The sequence below is a fragment of the Ranitomeya variabilis genome, chromosome 4 (assembly GCF_051348905.1).
Source record: "Ranitomeya variabilis isolate aRanVar5 chromosome 4, aRanVar5.hap1, whole genome shotgun sequence".
NCBI classification, from domain to species: domain Eukaryota; kingdom Metazoa; phylum Chordata; class Amphibia; order Anura; family Dendrobatidae; genus Ranitomeya; species Ranitomeya variabilis.
In genome coordinates, this window is record NC_135235.1 from 427270101 (window position 1) to 427292897 (window position 22797).

At 46.7% G+C, this 22797-nt stretch overlaps 1 protein-coding gene across 1 annotated transcript in view; it reads right to left on the reverse strand.

The window, feature by feature from the left end:
* UTP18 (UTP18 small subunit processome component) overlaps nucleotides 1-22797 on the reverse strand; it is a 42618-nt gene that overhangs the window by 17351 nt on the left and 2470 nt on the right. Inside the window, exons 2-8 of the mRNA XM_077251364.1 lie at nucleotides 19805-20095; nucleotides 11096-11217; nucleotides 8816-8911; nucleotides 8534-8604; nucleotides 5812-5921; nucleotides 4838-4963; nucleotides 3463-3637 (exon numbers count right to left, since the gene is read on the reverse strand). Coding sequence (XP_077107479.1) covers nucleotides 3463-3637; nucleotides 4838-4963; nucleotides 5812-5921; nucleotides 8534-8604; nucleotides 8816-8911; nucleotides 11096-11217; nucleotides 19805-20083 — 979 coding nt within the window. The 5' untranslated portion in view covers nucleotides 20084-20095. The remainder of the gene's footprint in view (nucleotides 1-3462; nucleotides 3638-4837; nucleotides 4964-5811; nucleotides 5922-8533; nucleotides 8605-8815; nucleotides 8912-11095; nucleotides 11218-19804; nucleotides 20096-22797) is intronic.

The window sequence follows — 22797 nt, forward strand, 5'->3', positions numbered from 1 at the left end:
CTCAGAGGCCAAAAGGTGCCTCTGTACATCCATGGAGTTCAGGCCCTGGGTGGACAGGGCTGGTTGTCCGGCGTTAGGCCTAGCTGCAGAAGAGGATACATGGAGAAGACACTCAATGTGCTCCTCTTGTTGATGGTGTGGAGAGATTGGTGCCCTTTAAAGGACCCGTCGTCCCTAAAAATCAGACCAGGCATGGCATCCCACGTCTTAGGAGGGTATACGTGGAGGGGATACCCCACGTGTTCACATATTGGCTGAAAAAAGATACTGCGCTTGAAGAGGCTTCTGTCCAGTGAATCGCTTATCCGGACGCTCCCTGTCCGGGGGAATGGCAAATGCTCTACAAGGGAGTTTAGTCTCCTTTTGAGGGACACTGCGTGATCTAGAGCAGAACCGGAGTCCTCGTCAATCTATAGAGATTGGCTGATGGTCTAAATAGGCAAATCCATCCTTTTCTGAAGCTCTGGCGAGTCCAGATCCAAGGCAATAGCCGATCCATACTCAGAATCTTGTTCTCAGCAAATCATTGTGAGGGAGATCAGGAAATGAAGCTCCCGTTTTCTAGACGCCTGTACGTTTCTAGAATACTTGCGGCCCCTGCTAGCCGACAGCTCCCATGTAGGAGAGGGACCATCTATATCGGTCCCGCGAGCACTCCGAGCCACAGAGGGATTCAATCTCTTGGTCAGAGAAGCCATGGACTGCGGCAGTGACGAAGCCCATTGAGGGGAACTAGGTACTCTGCAGCGGCGAAGGGCCCCTGAGCTCATTTGGGGTGACCGGCGTCGGACTGGTCATATGCCTATAAGACCACGGAATGCTGGTCAAGTGCCTTTAAGACCAGGGAATGCTGGTTGAGTGCCTTTAAGACCAGGGAATACTGGTCATGTGCCTTTAAGACCAGGGAAACACTACGGGGGGGGGGGGGGGGGGTAATGCACTGAGAGAGTACTTCCTTACCCGGGTACTGATGTTGCAGAGTCATTGTGCCACTTTAATGTAAATCCGTCACCCCTCTGTGAGCCGGCCGGGTTGACCAAGATGGCCATCGGGAGTTGCAGAGGCGGTAAAGTCTCGCAGAGAGCGAGGGGCGCCAATTCGGGGGGTGGAGCCACATCCACGATGTGGGCGGAGCCTCATGACTTCCAAGCCAGGGCCTAAACTTCTACCCCTGGTATTGCTCCCGCCGGCTGCAGAAGTGAGGGGGCGTTGGGGTGGCCGAGAAAAAATGAGAGCTACCGTGCCAGGTGAGAAGCGCCAGAACAGTGGGCGGAGCCGCCTTAGGCTGATTTCACACTTGCGTTTTGATCTGCGTTTGTACAGAAAAAAACGCATGCGTTTTTTCCCTATGTTTAACATTAAAAACGCATGCGTTTTTTTTGTACGCGTTTGGCCGCGTTTAACGACACATGCGTTTTTTTGCTGCATGCGTTCTGTCGCAGAAATGCAACATGTAGTAATTTCTAGAGACGTTTTTTTGCGGCAAAAAAAGTATTGTTGTCTATGTAAACGCACGCGTTTTTAAGCACATGCGTTTGCTTGCGTTAAAAACGCATGCGTTTTTATAGAAAAAAACAAGAATACACCCTGATAAGCCACCCCCCACCATCAAGGTGATAAAGGGATCCTAACCCTAACCCTACCCCTAACCCTAGGGATCCAAACCCTAACCCTAACCCTACCCTTAACAATATGACAGTGAATACTCTACGAGTTAATATTTTTAGTACTCTATAGCAATACCGTATATCTTGGGGTGTCCACATTGAACAAAGCTTTCTATTAGAAGAATGTCCTGGTCACCAGGTCAACATCCCTATGGATCCCTAGGGTTAGGGTTTGGATCCCTTTATCACCTTGATGGTGGGGGGTGGCTTATTAGTGACCTGGTGACCAGGACATTCTTCTAATAAAAAGCTACCCCTAACCCTAACCCAAACCCTAGGGATCCAAACCCTAACCCTACCCCTAACACTAACCCTACCCCTAACCCTAGGGATCCTAACCCTAACCCTATCCCTAACCCTAGCTATTTCTATTTATAGTGGGTTTTCTAGTTGATTTTGATGATTGGCAGCTGTCACACACTTTTCAGCATGCGTTTCAAAAACGCAAACGCATGAAAAAACTCATGTAAACGCCTCAAAACGCCACTTTTTTTACCGCATGCGTCTAAAAAACGAAGCGTTTGCACGAGTTTACATGCGTTTTTTCACCACCTGCGTTTTTTTTTTAAACGCTGCGTTTTTAAACGCAAATGTGAAACCAGCCTTAGTGCGCCATAGTGTGGGAGCGGCTTCCGGGATGCGGCCTACACATAGGCCGAAGCCGGAGGCTACATTTTTGCAGGCGGCCGAAGCGTTACCTCAGGGAGGTGGGCCACAGGGAAGCCATAGCTGAGGCTGCCTGTCAGCATGTGAATATCCAACTGCAGAGGCCCCATAAGAATCAGCTCAGGCGTGGCATCCCACGTCGCAGGAGAGGGTACAGAGAGGCGACACTCTCCGTGCTCGCCTGTTGATGGTTCAGGGAGATCGGAACCTTGAAAGGATCCGACGCCCCATTCGTCCGTGGAAAAATCAAAATCAAAAAGGTAATCAAAATTGAAAAGTAATATAATAAAGAGTTTTGGGTCTGAATAGCAGACCTGTGTTGCCTCCTACGGACACTAAGCAAGAACTGGTTAGCTGAGAGCCAGCAGGAGGGTGTATACTGCAGGGGAGGAGATCACTTTCTTTGTATCACTTAGTGTCAGCCTCCTAGTAGCAGCAGCATACACCACGGTCTGTGTCCCCCAATGAGGTGAAGGAGAAATAATTTTTCAAGCTGGTGTTATAAAGTATTCTGATTTACTGAGATAATGACTTTTGGGTTTTCATTGGCTGTAAGCCATAATCATCAACATTAACAGAAATAAACACTTGAAATAAATCACTGTTTGTAATGACTATATAATATACGAGTTTCACTTTTTGTATTGAAGAACTGAAATAAATTAACTCTTTGATGATATTCTAATTTTTTTGAGATGCACCTGTATATACGAGACTATTGCATTTGGGTTGGGAGACCTGTAGCTTGTCAGGAAATCATGGTCCGTCCATACACAGACATGTGAATGTAGAGGCCAGGTCATCTTTATAAATTTTGTTTGGAAACTTGTTTCTAGATGGCTACAATAGTTGAGTAGTTTGATGTGGCAGGTATAAATCACTCTAACTGTCTAGCCATACTTGCTACCCAACAAATGTACGTTGCCAAGAAGTAGGGGGCAGATACGTGGTCATTAGAAGGATCAGACTACACACAGGGTGTGCTTGTAGTCTGCTCCAGATTAGATGCACATGTGGGTAGGGAAGTAACAGAGAGACAATGGTAAGAGAATTTGATTAAAAATCTGATAAATTACTAAGATTTTATTTCATATGCATTGATAACCTTTAACACGAGTTTTACACCCACCTCTTATCCTGGTAAATGGAATAATGTTTCCACTCATCATGTCGTACGCATAAAATATTCTGTGCCACATTCCAGTGGCGATCACCTGTTCTCCATCAGCACTGAACCGGGCTTTAAAAACTGGAAATTTGTCTAAATAGACGCTCTGTATCTTTGGATTTAATTTGCCATCAACCTATAGGCAGAACATTGCAAAGAAAAAAAAAAGGGATATGCTTAATTTGCTGGAAATAAAATATCAGTTAAACTACAGTAAGGGTACGTTCACACAGGACTTTTTTGCTGCTTTTTTTTGCTGCTTTTTTTTATGCTAATTTAGGTGCGTTTTTTTGGTGCGTTTTTGGTGCGTTTTTTTGGGTATGTTCACACAGGACTTTTTTGCTGCAGATTTTTGCTGCAGATTTTTGCTGCTTTTTTTTATGCCAATTTTCAGCTGCTAGGACACCTCATAATGGCTCTTTACACCTTACTACCAGGAACTCCCTCACAATAGATCACAATCAGGACACCTCACAATGGCTCTTCACACCTCACAATGGCTCACAATGGCTCTTCACACCTCACTACCAGGAACTCCCTCACAATAGATCACAATCAGGACACCTCACAATGGCTCTTCACACCTGACAATGGCTCACAATGGCTCTTCACACCTCACTACCAGGAACTCCCTCACAATAGATCACAATCAGGACACCTCACAATGGCTCTTCACACCTCACAATGGCTCACAATGGCTCTTCACACCTCACTAACCACACCCCTAAGCTCTTGGCTGTGAGATCCCTTCCTGCTGGCCATGATTTTCTGCACAAAAAAAGCAGCAAATAATGCTACATGCGTTTTTTCAGCGTTTTTTTCATCACCCATTCAAGTCAATGGGTGAAAAAACGCTGCAAAAACGCTGCAAAAACGCTGAAAGAAGTGACATGCCCTATGTCCAAAAAAAGCAGCAAAGCAGAAAAAACTGATCAAACAAAAAACCAACGTGTGTGCATGAGATTTCTGAAATCTCATAGGCTTTACTGGTACTGTAAAAAGCAGCTGAAAATTAGCATAAAAAAAAGCAGCAAAAAAAAGCAGCAAAAAAGTCCTGTGTGAACGTACCCTTATTGTACACATTTTTTCAATGTATTTTTGTGTATTGACTGCTTATTCATTTCAAGAACTGTAACACACAGAACAAGTTGGAAGTTTAAAGGATTTTACCCATCTTTTACATTTATGGCATAACTGCAGGATATCCCAAAATCTATGAAGAATGAGGATCACGCTATCTATGGAAGGTAAAGTGATGAGTGATGAACATTTCTCTCTATTGTTTCCTATGAAAGCAATGGAAAATGTTTGGCAAACATTAAAAAACAAAACAAACCTGAAATAATGATATTGAACGATCATGGCCTGCAGTCATAAGAACTTGAGCCATGGGGTGGAACTGAACGGTAGTGAGTGGAGTTTTAGACGGCCTCTCGTAATTGCCATTCAAGCAATTTTTTATCTACAAAATAAAAAGGAAAAGATTCATTACAGAAGTTACTATGTTGATGTGTAGTGTTCATAGTTCTATGTGCTTGTCATGCAGGAAGAGCACTTATCGTACAGGTGTTAGTGTTCAGGCACACTGTAATCACTAGGTATTCCTCCGATATGGAATGGCATACTGCAGTGATGAGCCATCATTTACCATCAGTGAGGGTTTTCTGCAGCAACCCTCACAGATTCACAGAACCCCACTGCTCCTGGCCACCCACTGTGGGCGACAGGTAGTGTGCTACAGAGACCACGCATCTTACACTCGTTTTTAACAGGGACCCCAGAGAGGATACTGCTAGTGACTAATATTGTGGCATGTGCTACAATCCCAATTTCAAACAAGTTGGGACGCTGTGTAACATGTAAAGAAAACAAGAATGCAATCATTTGGAAAGCTTATAGCCAGATTTTAGTTGAAGTTGAAAGTTAGACATTTTTCCATTTCATCAGAAAATATTATTGTTCACCTTCTGATCTGTGTTCTTTGTTCGGTTGTGTCTAAAACATGGCTATAAGATTTCCAAATTGTTGCATTCTTTTCTTTATGTTTTACACAGCGCCCCAACTTATTGGAAGAAGGGTTTTCATTAGACGCTATAACATTATAAGATAGTAGAATGCAGGTTTATTTTATAGTACAGGTATTGGAATACAGATGGGTCCATCTACCAACGAATAAATCTATAGGTCTTTGGGAGAGTTTAACCTCGCTCCCCTCTAGAATTAGCAGACTGGTGGGGGCAGCATTTTCCCATTCATTACATTGCAGACTAAATCCTAACAGCTACACTACCAGGGAGCCAGACTTCTTACCTGTAAAATGCCCTTTGGGAGGTAGGTTGATTTTGCAAGCAAATTTCCTGTTTTACTTAACAGGTTTTCTTCACTGTCTTCTTCATCATCTTCATCGTCGTCATCATCATCTACGAAAAACGGAGGTGCTATAAATTATACATCATAAAACGTATGCGAGTCCTGTCAATGAGCTTGGGAATGCTAAAATATGCAAGAGTGATTGTACTACTTTCTGAAATTGTAGTGAGCCCCTATGTCCGCTTCACCTGGACTACGCTCGTTTGGCATTCTTGTAGACTGAACGTGGCACAACCATGAGCAAATATTTTACAGCAAGGCACTCTTTCCGTTCTCAGAGAACGAATGGAGAGGTAGTGCGCATACTCTACTCCAGGTCCATTTAAATGGATAAAAGAAGGCCCAGTCCAGGCAATCATGGGGGACTCCGTTATTGGATCCCCCCCCCCCCACAACCCCCCCCCCCGATCTGGTAGCCATAATCAATCCTGTGGATAGGAGATAGCTTCTTCCTGTAAGAAGACTGATAAACCAGTCACATAACGGAAATGACAGGTCCTCCTTAATGTAACTAGACTCTACATTAAATTGGAACGGGAAATGAGTCAACTCTTCTTAAATCGAACCACTGTTTACGAAATCCAATTTTTTCCACTACTCGAAGGGCTTAGGCTACTTTCACACTAGCGTCGGTACGCACGTATGAAATAAATGCACAACGGGGGCAGCGGATGCAGTTTTTCAACGCATCCGCTGCCCCATTGTAATGTCCGGGGAGGAGGGGGCGGAGTTTCTGCCGCGCATGCGCGGTTGAAAATGGCGGACACGACGCACAAAAAAAGTTACATGGAATGTTTTTTTGTGCCAACGGTCCGCCAAAACACGACGCATCCGCACGACTGATGTGACGTGTGGCCATATGTTGCAATGCGTCGCTAATGTAAGTCTATGGAGGAAAAAATGCATCCTGCAGGCAACTTTGCAGGATGCGTTTTTTTCCAAAACGACGCATTGCGACGTACGTCACACGACGCTAGTGTGAAAGTAGCCTTATTGACATTGTGCGCTTTTGCCACAGAAAAAAATTGTAACAATTTACAGTACCAGCAAAGATTTCTTAAATCTCATGTTCACGTGGCTCATCCTCTCTTTTGAGATTTGAACCTTCAAAGCGTTTGCATTTTGTTAAATCTGAGGCATCTCATTTCCTTCAGCGTCTTTGCCGCAGTTTTCAACGATTCAAATGCACAGGGAAAATACACACAAGAAATTGCATCAAAACCAGGCATGTGTTTTGCAGTCATTCAAGCAAACTCCGTTTTGCAGCAGAAAAATCTGCAAATACTAAACACGTGCACATACCCCAACAGTGAGGAATCTTTTAGGAAGATAAGGAGTTAACCCTTTTCACTCTAACCTCTACATTTTCTGGGCTACAAGGCTGATTGTAGCGGTCTAATAGTATGTCTAGATGGGTTGGCACATAGTTACTAAATGTAGTACCACCATGACAGAGGACTCACTGGCCACCATAAGATGCACAGGCGCCTATGTAACAGAGGCGTTACATTAAAGGGAGTCTGCCACCCCCAAAATTTATTTTAAATGGGCTATAGAGGGTTGTAGGGGACTTGGCCCATATAGCAACCATACTAGCACTGTGCCTGAGTAAGTAACTTATTATGAAAGTAAGGCTATGTTCACACGCTGCGGGTTTTGCTGCGGACCCGCAGCTGTTTTGCAGCTGCGGGTCCGCATCCTTTTTCCATGTAGGTTACAGTACAATGTAACCTAATGGAAAACAATACCCGCTGTGCCGACGATCCTTTTTTTCTGTGGAAAATCCGCGCAGATTTTCTGCAGAAAAAAAGAAGGACCATGTCACTTCTTGGTGCAGAATCGCAGCGATTCTGCACCCATAGAAATGCATTGAACCGCTAACTTCCCGCATGGGGCTGTGCCCACGTTGCGGGAAGTTAAGCGGATAATGTGCGGGTGGTACCCGGGGTGGAGGAGAGGAGACTCTCCTCCAGGCCCTGGGAACCATATTTGGGTGTAAAAAAAAAAGAATTAAAATAAAAAAATCATGCTATACTCACCTCTCAGCGCTGCCCGCGGCGTCCGGTCTCAGTTGCTGTGCCGAACAGGACCTGTGGTGACGTCGCGGTCACATGACCGTGATGACGCCGTGGTCACATGACCGTGACGTCACGAAGGTCCTTGTCGGCACAGCCGCTTGCAGCGCCGGGGAGATTGCGACGTCAGAGGGTGAGTATAGCCAATTTTTATTATTTTTTACATTACTATTGATGCTGCATATTGCTGCATATGCAGCATCAATAGTACAGCAGTAATCCCGCAGCGGAAACCGCGGAACAAACCGCGATAATCTGCAGGGATAACCGCAGCGGTTTTGCCCTGCAGATTTTCAATTCCGCTGCGGGATTAACCCGCAGAGGAACCCGCAGTGTGTGAACGTGGCCTAAGGAAGTTTTGGTGCATTGTTATGCCTCGTCATTTGCATATTGATGCCTTTCCTCGCTTTCCACTACTGTCTGAATGCTGCCGGCATGTGTACGGCCATGCACCTTCTCACTGTCTTCTTTTTTCTGATGTCGTTCGCTACACTTTCAGGTATGTAACGCTAAATTGCCTTCCCAAGTTTCTAGGGGTGGCTACGATGACGTATTAAGGAAAAATACAGGCTTAGCTATATGCTCACCTTCTTTAGAAACTCTTTTCTTTGGATCTCTGGAAGCCCAAGATGGCACCCCACCCATTGCTTTCTCAAATCTAGAATATGGATTTGAGAAGAAAAAAATATTAAAACGAGATAACACATTTATTGACTACATGTTACATGCAGATACAGAAATGATTGTTGCAATGAAGGCGTCACATTAGTCTTGTAGCAGCGCTCCTCCTGACTGTATACCGCTAGCTACAAGGGGAGACAGCCGTTACACACAATCTGCAGGCGCAAGCATGTACATTAACTACCTACTCTTGTTGCAGTCTGACTTGAAGCTTCTCCTTCTCCAGGGTGGTCTCAGCTTTGCTTTTCATCACGTGTTTCCTATAGCGATGGGTCATTTTAATGCTGCAAGTACAAAGTATGAAGATGTTCACAGCCAATCTCATTTACATCCAAAGAAATGGCCTCATCATAAAACCCATTTACTACACCATACCGTATACATTTACATACAGAAGATCCAGAAACATAACAGTACAATCATTGGGTGGCAGTATGTTGCCTTCAGAAGCCTAGCAATACTCCATGTCTGCCTTGGATGTTAACCTGTTTGGTCCTGTCTCAGTAAACCACTGGCATGCATAGTACAAAACAAGAGCATTGCAAATGAACATTACACGTCACATGAGTTGGATGGAAGGCTTTTAATGTTGACTGTACAATATTATAAAGGAAAAAACAAAATAATTTGATTCCAATCCCACAATGGTGCCAATACAAACTTAACGCTGTCAGGGAAAAAGAAATTACATGATTTTAAAAGTGTTCTTAGTCTGCACATCTGTGCAAATTTGACGCCACAATAGTGATATCGATCCATAGATCATAGTGTCACATGAATTATACTAACGCTGTTAAAACAAAGCACACAAAACATTGTTGGATTTGCCATTCCCCCCTCACCAAATTAGTAATAGATAATACATATAGACATTTAAAAAAATGCAATTAAAATGTATAACATCCTTCAAAACAACAAGCCCTCATATGGCTCTGTCAGTGGGAAAGTTAAGGATCTTGAAATGTAATGATGAATAAATTAATAATAATAAATAAAAAAAATCTACATTCTTGAGGTATGATTAACATGGCCAAAGAAATGATCAGGTCAATCGTGTGCAAACTGCGATTGGCTCTGTTTGCAGATCCCCGTGCTTATCAGGATTAGAGTCAGGTACAGGAGCTGCCTGTAGGTACATTCTCATCCATCACACATACTAGACTAGTTTATGCTGTGACTTATCGCTTGTGTGTACTGGCACGTAGGCCAGAACTTGTTAAAGGGCCTAATGGACCCAAAAGGAAAATAAATCCAGCAACAACTACCGTAATTCTTTTCTCTTGATCAGGCCCTTTTCCCATCCTGAATGATAGTGACTCTGCACAGGCGAACACGACCTTTCGCTCTGAGATGTGGAATACGACATGCCTGTCTCCTGGGAAAGCCTGTACAAAGACTTAGGCAGGTTTCACATTTGCGGATGGAGGTGCTGCAGAGGGCTGAAAAGTTCCTCCGTGAAACACCGCCCTCTGGTCAGCTCCGCCAACGTCGGCATGCGTACCCTATCTTTACCATTAGGTACTCAGGCCATGCCGATGTATGCGGATGCCTCCGCATGCATCGTTTTGACGGTGCGGCGACCTGCGCCAAACGCAACGAGTTGAAATTTGGTGCGGTTGCCGCACCGTCAAAACGACGCATGCGGAGGCATCCGCATACATCGGCATGGCCTGCGTACCTAATGGTAAAGATAAGGTACGCACGCTGCATGCCGACGTAGGCGGAGGTGACAGGAGGAGGTGCGGCGGTGGGCAGAGCTTCACAGAGGACATACGCAGCACCTCCATCCGCAAATGTGAAACCAGCCTTACATGACAGAAGTTGCTGTTTCACATCTTGAATGGTTTCCATAGACATTTTCGGACATCCTCCATCATGCCTATCCAGTAATGGTCTTCTACGTTCCAGCTTATTCACCAATGACAGAATACTCTGGACGATGGATTTCGACCTCCAAACTTCTTTAGAAACTCACTTTGGTACTTCTTTAAGGATTCAGTTTTCCAATAAGTTTTCACAATGAAAAAAAGCATCTCCAAACTGTATATGTGCATTGTTAGCAAATGAAAAAAGAATTAGGAGTGAAATGCAAGCACCACACAAACTACCGACGAGTAGAAACACGTGCAGGAAGTCATAGTAGAGACAACTGGAGGGGCGACAAGTTGGCGAGACCACTCAGTGCGAGGATTTTCCTCGTAGCTGCAGTTCACTGCACTCTCACTTCTGAACCAACGTTTGTACAGTCCAAATTTCATTACGGCCGACTGTCACTTTCAGAAGTTACAGAAATTTTGGGGGGTAAAGTAGCACTTGAGTCACCCTGTAATATAGCGACACAAGCCAATGTACTACCATTCAGACAGATACCAAAACCCTACAGTAATAAAAAACAGGTACAAATATAAAGCAGGAAAAATATTACTTGTGCCTGGTCTTCAAGATCATATGCCCATTTACCAGCGTACCTTTCCTCAGCCTCATCATCTTCATCAACCCAAGCTGGCTTCTTGCTGGGGACGTCAGTGTCCTTTTCCCTTTCATCATCGGAATCACTCTCTAGAAGATCTGTGCTGAGATAAGCTCTGGTCTACAAGACATAAAACACCCAGCAATGCCAGACAAGCAGAGGACTAGTACATACAAGCCATGTGTTTAGTAACCTGGTTAACCCCTCATAATTCACAGTACTAGTCTGTGATGTGTAAGGCTGGGATCACACAGCGTTTATCTCTATGTTCAGTGCCTGAGTTGGTACTAATGGCCGAATCCCTGTAAAACGGGCGTATGCGCCAATGGGGGCCATTTGCTATAATGATGCAGAGGGAGTCACAGTGTGCTCTGTCGTGCAACATTTTTGGCTGTATAAGTCTAACTGTCTGCCTCAAATAGGTGTATACAGCCCAAAATAATGCATACTGACTCTGTTTACATCATTATAGTCAATGCCCCCCGTCGACATCTTGGCCCAAAACCTGTTTTACGGAGGATCAGCCGTAAGCCCCGACAGAGCCACTGAACGTTGTGGCAAACGCTATGTGAACCCTACCTATGGCCCTGTTCATACAGAGGCTATTGCCATGACATCAGGTCAGTCACAGCAATCAATCACAATGCGGTGGGCATGAATAATTTTGAACAGGACCATGACTGACTGACGCGGTAAAAAGTGCCACCCCTAAGACTGACAATCTACTAATGATATTAAGTGCTTCTATACATATATACTGGAGCTTTTCTTTTACAAAATGTCAGTGGTGCCCATTGCATCACTAACACACTGGGGGCAGTTTAAAACACAAAAATGACATGACAGGTTCCCTTTAATGCAACTTTTACCAAATATTGCATTTTTTTGCACATCTCACTCCACTTTCTGCCTGGAGTAAAGTTTCTGGAGTATTTTTCCGACATTTCTAAAAATTTGTAACTTATGTCGCTTAAAAAAAAAAACCTGCAAAATCCATTAGCATTTTTGATTTTGCACCAAATTTGCAAACTTTTTGAAGAATTTGGTGGAAAAAAAAAACAACAGGGAATATATAGCAAGACTAAAAGAAAAGTCACATCAAATCGCAAGTGATGAATCGGTCCAATGTATTGAGTTTCACGATTCTCAATTACCAACTAACTGGCTGCAGTGTTTGTTTTGCAGAGAAAATTGTGCAAAAAACACAAAAAAACAAAAACAAACAAAAAAATCAGTAGCTCTCTTAAAAGTACTGTGTAAAGGCATCCTAAGTGCATGTTCCCACTGCGTCCGTTTATGGAGATTTTGGAGCAGCAAACACTCAGAAGAATGGACATATGCGCCTCTATTTAAAAAGGACTTGCAACTCATATGTCCAGGAATTGGAGCTAAAAGGGTATTCCCATCTCCAAGATTCTATCACAATATGTAGTAGGTGTAATAATGTTATTAGAAAATACCTCCAATTACAAATGTGGTATAGTTCTTCTGATTCACTACGTCTCTTTCCCCATGTACGGCATTGCATTAGTTTGGTATCCATGCTTACAACCACTCAGTGACAGCTACTGTAGATAGCCGTTAGTGGTCGTAACCATGGATACCTAAGGTACTGCAATGCCTCATACATGAGAAAAAGCAACATGGCGAATCTGACGAACCATTCTACATTTCTAAGAGGAGCCATCTGCTAATATTACTATCACACCTAGTACATATTGGATATGATCTTGGAGATGGGAATATCGCTTTAACAGTTAAAACAGTTAAAGGAAGTGAGGTCCATTCTTCTGGCCTTTTCTGCTAGAATGACTCCCAATACTTTAAAACAGGTGTTAATGGGAAAGGTAAAAGACTGCAAGGAGATGCCCAGACGTCTTTCTGAGCATTTTGTTTGCATCTTTGCTTACTATTTAAGTGATAATTTAAAAAAAAAAAAAAAAAAAAAGGACAAAAATAGGGATTTTTGTGTACTCACCGTAAAATCCTTTTCTCCGAGCCACTCATTGGGAGACACAGGACCATGGGTGTTATGCTGCTGTCACTAGGAGGCTGACACTAAGTTGAGACAAAAAGTACGCTCCTCCCCTGCAGTATACACCCTCATGCTGGCTTCCAGAGACCCAGTTCAATGCAAAAGCAGTAGGAGATTAATGTTATGTAATATATTGTTATTAGAGTATAACATGTCAGAGAAAGTCAAGAACCAAAAAGGTAACGAGCCATAAGGCAAACAGGGTGGGTGCTGTGTCCCCCAATGAGTGGCTCGGAGAAAAGGATTTTACGGTGAGTATACAAAAATCCCTATTTCTCCTTCGCCACATTGGGGGACACAGGACCATGGGACATCTCAAAGCAGTCCCTGGGTGGGGAACAATACAACCAAATAACTGTGTACCATCTGACTATAAATGCACAACAGCCGCCTGCAGAATACGTCTGCCAAGGGCCGCATCTGCGGAAGATTGAGTGTGGACATTGTAGTGCTTTGTGAAAGTATGCAGGCTAGACCATGTCGCGGCCTTGCAAACCTGCTCCACCGTTGCCTGGTGCCGAATGGCCCAGGAAGCACCCATCGACTGAGTAGAGTGTGCCCTAACCCCCGCCGGGATAGGTCTGCCCCTGACCCGATAAGATTCTTGGATAGCCGATCGGATCCATCTGGCTATCATGGCCTTAGACGCGGCTGAACCCTTTCTGTGACCCTCCGGGAGGACAAAGAGGGAGTCCAATTTGCGGAAGGGAGCAGTCCTAGAAACGTACCTCCTGAGGGTCCATACCACGTCCAAGGTGTGAAGGGCCTTTTCGACCCTATGTTTTCGGCTGTGGGCAGAAGGAGGGAAGAATGATATCTTCATTAAGGTGGAAGGATGAAACCACCTTAAAGAGAAAAGCCGGAGATGGGCGTAGGACTACTTTGTCCTGGTGGAAGGAAAGGAAAGGCGCCCAGCAGGATAGTGCGGCCAACTCCAAGACGCACCTGATAGATGTTACTGCCACAAGGAAGGCAACCTTCCAGGAGAGGATGGTCAGCGAGACATCCTGATGAGGTTCAAGCGGAGAGTCCTGAAGGACGCTCAGGACCAAATTGAGATCCCAGGTCTCTAACGGCATTCTGTAGTGGGGTACCACGTGGGAGACCCCTTGAATAAAGGTCCTGATTCGCAAGTTAGCAGCAATCACAACACCGATAACGCTGAGATCTGACCCTTGAGGGAACTGAGCGCCAGGCCGGAATCCAAGCCGGACTGGAGAAATTCCAGAATGGAGGGCGACCGCGGAGCCTGCACCATGAGAAGGCTATCCAGGTGCGGTGATAGATGCGAGCGGAAGACGTCTTGCGAGCGCTGGTCATGGTGGCGATAGATAAATAAACTCGTGCACTGCCTTAGTATTAGCGGTGCTCAGGTAGGTTCCAACACCATAACCATATATAAATAAACCTGGCACTCAACTTTCTTATCTGGAGATTTATTTTATTGTCAGCAACAACAAAACGTTTCGGTCTCAAACTGGACCTTCCTCAGTTACGTGCTATGTAGAGGTTTGGAGAAGAATGTGCCCGTGTAGGCAAATGAATGATTGCATCTTCATGGAAACTATCATTCATTTGCCTACACGGGCACATTCTTCTCCAAACCTCTGCATAGCACGTAACTGAGGAAGGTCCAGTTTGAGACCGAAACGTTTTGTTGTTGCTGACAATAAAATAAATCTCCAGATAAGAAAGTTGAGTGCCAGGTCATGGTGGCGATGACCTGCTGGGAGAAACCTGCTTGAGTTAGGATCCAAGTTTCAACAGCCAAGCCGTTAAACGTAGGGCCCCTGAGCTCTGGTGGAAGATCGGTCCTTGGCGAAGCAGATCTGGGCGGTCTGGTAACCGCCAGGGGACATCGGATACGAGATGAACGAGCTCCGCATATCATGCGCGACGTGGCCAATCTGGGGCGATAAGAATCACCGGAACCCCCTCCATCTTGATTTTTCGGATCACTTTCGGCAACAAAGGAAGTGGAGGGAACATGTACGGGAATTGGAACCGGTGCCATGGGGATATCAGTGCATCCACCCCGACGGCTCGGGGATCCCGAGAACGTGCTATGAAGTTGGGGACCTTGGCGTTCAGTCTGGACGCCATCAGGTCCACGGCCGGAGTTCCACAGCGAAGGCAGATTTGTTGAAAAACCTCTGGATGGAGTTCCCACTTCCCCGAGGAGAGATCCTGACGGCTGAGAAAGTCCGCCGCCCAGTTCTCGACGCCTGGAATGTGCACTGCAGAAATGGTGGAGTGGTTGGTCTCGGCCCAACGGAGAATGTGGGAGACTTCCTGCATCACCGCCCTGCTGCGGGTACCCCCCTGATGGTTTATGTACGCCACCGCTGTGACGTTGTCCGAATGAATTCGGATTGGGTGACCCGCGGGCAGGAAGTTAAAGCGTCTCAGGGCAAATATGATAGCTCGGATCTCCAGAATGTTTATGGGAAGTTTCGACTCCCAAAACGTCCAACCCCCCTGGGCAGTGTGGTGGCGAAAACCGCTCCCCAACCGAGGAGACTGGCGTCGGTAGTCACCACCAGCCAATGGATCGGGAGAAAAGACCTCCCCTGGTTGAGAGATGATTCCAAAGTCCACCATTTGAGCGCTTGCCTGATCCGCGGGGGCAGAGGACATGGCCGGTCGAGGGTTAAGGGACTCCTGTCCCAATTGTCTAGCAGGGCCTGTTGGAGGGGACGGAGATGCAGTTGAGCAAAGGGGACCGCTTCCATTGCGGCCACCATCTTCCCCAGGATCTTCATGGCAAACCGAATGGACTGCGGACAAGGGCGACAGAGCGCCCGGGCTCCCTGCTGAAGCGCTTGGGCTGAGGAAGTAAAAACCAGCCCCTTGGACGTGTCCAGGATAATGCCTAGGAAAGAGATCCGTCGAGCTGGAACAGGGGAGGACTTATCCAAGTTGATTAACCAGCCCAGGCGCGAAACGGAATCCAACGTAATGCGGACGCTTGCTTCGCAGGCATGATAAGACGGACCTTTGATCCGAAGGTCGTCTAAGTATGGCAACACGACCACTCCCCGGGAGTGTAGAATGGCCATGACAGCCGCCATGAGCTTTGTGAATACCCTGGGCGCAGTGGCAAGACCGAAGGGTAAGGCCGTGAATTGAAAATGGTCCTCTAGGATGGCGAAACGAAGGAACCTTTGATGTGGCGGAAAGATTGGATATGAAGATAAGCATCTTTGATGTCTATTGATGCTAGGAACTCGCCTCTCTCCATCAAGGAGATGACCGACCGGAGGGATTCCATCCTGAAGTGCCGTACTTGTTTAGGAGCTTCAGGTCCAAAATGGGGCGCACCGTCCCATCCTTTTTTGGCACGACGAAGAGGTTTGAGTAAAAACCTCTGAATCTCTCGTGTTCCGTAACCGGAACGATGACCCCGTTTTGGCGGAGGGATTCACTGGCGCAGTGAAGAGCGCGAGACTAAGCTCCCGAACCTGGGAGACGAGAGGGAAAAAAACGTGCTGGAGGGAAGGCGGAGAATTCTATTTTGTAACCAGAAGACACCAGGTCTCTGACCCATTCGTCGTGGATGACGGAAAGCCAGACGTGTCGAAAAAGAAAAGCGTTTTGGTAGCCAAACGCGATACCGGAGGATCTACCAGTGGTGGTTCCGTCCAATCTTTGACCAGATCTGTTATGACCCCAATGGCAGAGGGTCTCAAAAGTACATACCAAGTCTGCAAACATAAAAAACCAGCTCATAGGGCAGTGGTAACTGGGCTAACCGTATATCTAATCCTAGCACCACAAATAGCAGCAGCCGGGGAACGTGCCTACGTTGGTTCTAGACGTCTCGCGCCAGCCGGAGAACTAACTAACCCTAGAAGGGAAAAGATAGACCTTTCTTGCCTCCAGAGAAAAGACCCCAAAAGTTGGATACAAGCCCCCCACAAATAATAACGGTGAGGTAAGGAGAAAAGACAAACGTAAGAATGAACTAGATATTTAGCAAAGAGAGGCCCACTGACTAATAGCAGAATATAGTAAGATGACTTATACGGTCAGCAAAAACCCTATCAAAATTTCCACGCTGGATATTCAAGAACCCCCGAACCGTCTAATGGCCCGGGGGGAGAATACCAGCCCCCTAGAGCTTCCAGCAAAATCAGGAATCACATTTAGTACAAGCTGGACAGAAAATAAGAGCCATACAAATAACCAAAAAACGCACGAAGCACGACTTAGCTTAATTTTGCAAGAACCAGGATCAGCAGACAGGAGTAAACAGAAAGGATCTGATTACAACGATGCCAGGCACTGGACTGAGAAACCAGGAAGCTTATATAGCAACACCCCTGGACTAACGACCCAGGTGGGTGCCAAACTGAGAAAGACAATCCCAGAGTCATATCACCAGTGACCACAAGAGGGAGCCAAAAAAGTCTAATTCACAACACAGATCTGCGGAAAAGGGATACTTTGATTCCAGGGCCTTTTTACCCGTAAAGCGTTTATCCGGTCGCTCCCTGTGCCGCCGAACTATCTCTAGGAAGTCTGGATGGGAGGCGAACACCTTATGGGATCGATTGGTTCTCGTAAAGGAAACTGCGTGATCCGGAGCTGAATTAGGGTCATCATTAATCTTTAGCGCATGATTGACAGCCTCAATGAGGGAGTCAACAGTTGATCGGAACTCCGGAGAATCCGGGTCCAGGGACGCCTCAGACTCACTCAGAGTCATGATCGCTTCGAGCCCCTGGAGAGGGTGAGTGAGAAGTGGAGCTACCAGAGGCTGAATGGCGTGGTGAATGCTCAGGAGAGGTAGTGCGGATCCGTTTTTTGGATGGTCGTACCTCTTTCGGGTGAGAGCGGCCCCTGCTGGCCGATGATTCCCCTGTTATAGAGTGGTTAACCCAGGAAAACGAACACCCCGCTCCCCAGAGGGGTCATGAAGGAATTCAATCGCTTTGGCTAGCGAAGCCATGGATTGTGACAGTGACGCGGCCCACTCAGGGGGGCTAGATACACTGGGGTCGGTAGCGGCCGAGGGCTCTTGGGCACATTGGGCATCACAGGCAGGGCAGAGAGTGGGAGCTTTGAGGCCGAGGGAGAGGAGCCTGGCAGGTGTTACACACAGTAAAATAGGTGGTATGTACCTAAGTGGTCTTTTTAACTCTGGACTGCGACATGTTGAACCCCAATATGAGAAAAAAAAGAGGCTGCTAGTGGAAGCTGAGGGGTAACGCTGCAGAGAAGCACTTAGTGCTGTCTCCTTACCCAGGTCCTGTGCCCCGCAAGTCGGATAGGTGGCGTGGAAAAGAACCTCCAGAGCTGCTGGCGTGTGGAAGAAGCCGGCCGGCGCTGCTGTGCAGAGGGAAGATGGCTGCCGAGAGTTTGTGGGGTAGTCTCGCAGGGAGCGAGAAGCGCTAGGACCAGAGGCGGAGCCGCAAGAATGATGCGAGCGTGAGCGGGGCTTATCAGGATGCGGCCTGTACTAGTCCCAAAGCCGGGGACTAAACTTTCGGCTTCGGCCGGCGCGCACCCGCGGACCGCCGGGAAGACGCCACGGAGCCCTTACCGCCATGGAGCCCTCCCAAAATGCCGGAAAACACGACCCCTCTGAAGAGCCAAGGGTGACCTGGTGGGCAGGGCTGATGTCCGGCAATAAGGCCTGGCTGCAGAAGAGGATACTGGAGGTGACACTCCAGTGCTGGTCTGTAAAACAGGGGGGAGATCGGTGCCCTTGAAGGGGCCCGTCGCCCCAAAAGTCAGCTCAGGCAGTGGCATCCCACGTCGCAGGAGAGGATATGGAGAGGTAAAACTCCCGTTCTCGCCTGTTGTTGGTTCGGGGAGATCGAAGCCTTGAAAGGTTCCGTCGCCCCTTCGTCCAGAAAAGGTTTAAATCCAGTGTGCCTCCTACGGACACTAAGCTTGAACTGGGTCTCTGGAAGCCAGCATGAGGGTGTATACTGCAGGGGAGGAGCTAACTCTTTTTTTCTCAACTTAGTGTCAGCCTCCTAGTGACAGCAGCATAACACCCATGGTCCTGTGTCCCCCAATGAGGCGTAGGAGAAAATGACAGTAAAAGACGTCCAAAAACCACTGCACAAAAAGTTGCAAAAAAAAATTGAACGCTTAAAAAAAGTGATCAAAAACTTCAAGTTGACCACTGAACATACATTAAAGGGACAAGAGTTAATACACGACTTTTTCTAAAAACCTATTCCTGGGCCACAGTTTGGTGTTGAAGCTCTGCAGTATTAAATGAAATACAAACTGAAAACAGAAGTGGGGCGGTTTTTGGAATAAGGTAGCTTGTGCGACATTCACATGTTCAGTATTTTGTCAGTAATTTACCTCAGTATTTGGTCAGTATTTTGTCAGTAATTTACCTCAGTACTTGGGCAGCATTTTGTCAGTAATTTACCTCAGTATTTGGTCAGTACTTTACCTCCGTATTTGGTCAATAGTTTACCTCAGTATCTGTAAGCTAAAACCAGGAGTGGGTGATAAATGCAGAAGTGGTGACGTGTTTCTATTATACTTTTCCTCCGATTGTTCCTCACAAGGTTTTGGCTTACAGATACTGAGGTAAAATACTGACCAAATACTGATAGTGTGAATGTGGCCTAATTGTTCCAATGCTTGACAACCTTTCAGAAAAATATTTAAATGCAGAAAAAAAAAAAAAAAAAAACAACTTACCTTGGAATCACGGAGAAGTCTGTCCACAAATTCATCCTCGCCACCAAAGACCAAATCTTCCAAACATTTCTCTTCATCCAGTTTCTTAGCCAAAATCTGTAGGTTTCTAGCCTTCATCGCTGCCTCTTGTTTTTTGCACTGCTGCTGCTTGGAAACGCCTGGCTTTTTGCGAGAAGGACCATGGCCTTCTTCGCCCTTACGTTTGGCTGAATTATTCTTCAAAGTTTTTTTGGGAGGAGGGCCGAGACCTTCATGGCTGTCAAGTTTTGCTGACAGCATTTCACTTGACACCTAAAACAAAAGACATAAAAAGCAGCATTAGAAAATGATGATCCTAACCACTTGGCTCATATTGTGGTCAGGAACAGGCAATCACAAAAGGTTTCACCTTACGAGATCACCCCAACATTGCTTTATTATGAAAACCCCCTTATAGTGCTGGGATCAGAGCCCACTCCAGTCCACGCAGTTTAGGGAATGACTGCTGCAGGTGGCACAGGAGTACCTCCATGCCATCCTTCTGATGTCTGCATAGCCGGATGCAGCAATTAACATATCAGAACCTACAGTTACATCCTATAGGGAAAATGGACCTTTCACCATCGATTCTGTCAATGTGTGCCTTAGTTTACTGGATGCAGCACTTGTGATACAATCAAGAGTTAACAGACGCATCATGTAGCAGAGCTCAGAGAGCTAACCCTGCCCTCACCACAACATTCTGTGTACATTACATAGTGACAGCAAACTGCTAATCAGAGCCGGGGGTATCGTTGTACCACTTGGCACACACCAGCTAGTCTGACAGTGATAATCTCCTGCTGATAAAACACTGATAGTACTGAAATTACAGTACACAGCCTAATAAGTAACATCCCTGAAATCTGTGTCTGAGACCCCTACATACTGTTGTCCTCAGATTACATAGCAAAAAACTGCTGACAGATTCCCTTTAAGTCCAAGTGGGGTTTTCACTGCTAGCATGTACTTCCCCCTGTAGAAGTTGCTGATAACTTTAGTTAATGGGGTTTTCCAATGAACAAAGGTAATTTTAATCTATAGATCTTGGAATAGTAATATTTTCCACAATTCCCATACATACTTGTGTATAAATTGACCTGAGTATAAGCCGAGACACCTCATTTTGCCATGAAAAACTAGGAAAACTTGTCTCCCCGCCCTTGTCTGCATAGCTCCCCATCCCTGTATGCCTGGCTCCCCACCCCCGCCCTGGTCTGCCTGGCTCCCCACCCCCGCCCTGGTCTGCCTGGCTCCCCATCCACGCCCTGGTCTGCCTGGCTCCCCATCCATGCCCTGGTCTGCCTGGCTCCCCATCCACGCCCTGGTCTGCCTGGCTCCCCATCCACGCCCTGGTCTGCCTGGCTCCCCATCCACGCCCTGGTCTGCCTGGCTCCCCATCCACGCCCTGGTCTGCCTGGCTCCCCATCCACGCCCTGGTCTGCCTGGCTCCCCATCCACGCCCTGGTCTGCCTGGCTCCCCATCCCCACCCTGGTCTGCCTGGCTCCCCATCCCCGCCCTTGTATGCATGGTTCCTCTTCTCTGTCCTTGTATGTATGGCTCCCCATCCCGTCTGCATGGTTCCTCATCCTTACCCTGGTATGCATTGCTCCCCATCCCTGTCCCTGTATGCATGGCTCCTCATCCCGGCCCCTGTATGTGTGGTTCCTCATCCATATATAAAATAAATAAAAAAACACACACATCCTACTTACCTTCCCTGGGATCCCTCTCTGCATCTCGCTCCAGTGCCAGCAGCTCTTTTGGCTGAGCGATCACGTGTCCCTGCTCATTAAGGTAATGAATATTCATTACCTTAATGACAGGGCAACTGTGAAAGCCCAGCAGCAGCTGGAAGCCGGCAGCTGGAGCTGTAACTGTGCGCTCTGTAAGAGAAATTAATATTCATTGCCAGTGCAGTGAATATTGATCTCTCTTTAGCAGTGGGAACCGTTACAGCTGCAGCGGCCCTGTGACCCGCTGCTCCGCCACTCTGCTGCCCTGCCATTTTCTGTGACTGGGGGGGGGGGGGGGGGGTGTTTTCAGCACAAGTGATGAAAAACTCGGCTTATACATGAGTATATATGGTATATGTGTTTCAATATAATGTTCCTGTGCTGAGATAACCTTATAAATGTGCCCCTGCTGTGTACTGTGTAATGGCCGTGTCTGACAGTGCAGGAACATGGTCTGATCATACCACCGCTCCTGGGCAGGGGAGGAAGGAAGAGACTATACAGACAGGACAGACTTAAAGGGAATCTGTCAGCAGTTGTTTTGCTATTTAATTTGAGGGCAACAGTATGTAGGGGTCTCAGCCATAAATTTCAGATTTGTCACTTATTAGTACTATCATTATTTTAACAGCAGATTTTATTACTGCCAGACTAGCTCCTAAAGGCCCCGTCTCACTAAGCGATTTACCAACGATCACGACCAGCGATACGACCTGGCCGTGATCGTTGGTAAGTCGCTGTGTGGTCGCTGGGGAGCTGTCACACAGACCGCTCTCTCCAGCGACCAACGATCAGGGGAACGACTTCGGCATCGTTGAAACTGTCTTCAACGATGCCGAAGTCCCCCTGCAGCACCCGGGTAACCAGGGTAAACATCGGGTTACTAAGCGCAGGGCCGCGCTTAGTAACCCGATGTTTACCCTGGTTACCAAAAAAAACAAACAGTACATACTCGCCTTTCGGTGTCCAGGTCCCTTGCCGTCTGCTTCCTGCTCTGACTGAGATCCGGCCGTACAGTGAGAGCAGAGCGCAGCGGTGACGTCACTGCTGTGCTCTCACTTCTCACTGTACGGCCGGCAGTCAGTGAGAGCAGGAAGCAGACGGCGAGGGACCTGACGGACATCAGAAGGCGAGTATGTACTGTTTGTTTTTTTTACATTTACGCTGGTAACCAGGGTAAACATCGGGTTACTAAGCGCGGCCCTGCGCTTAGTAACCCGATGTTTACCCTGGTTACC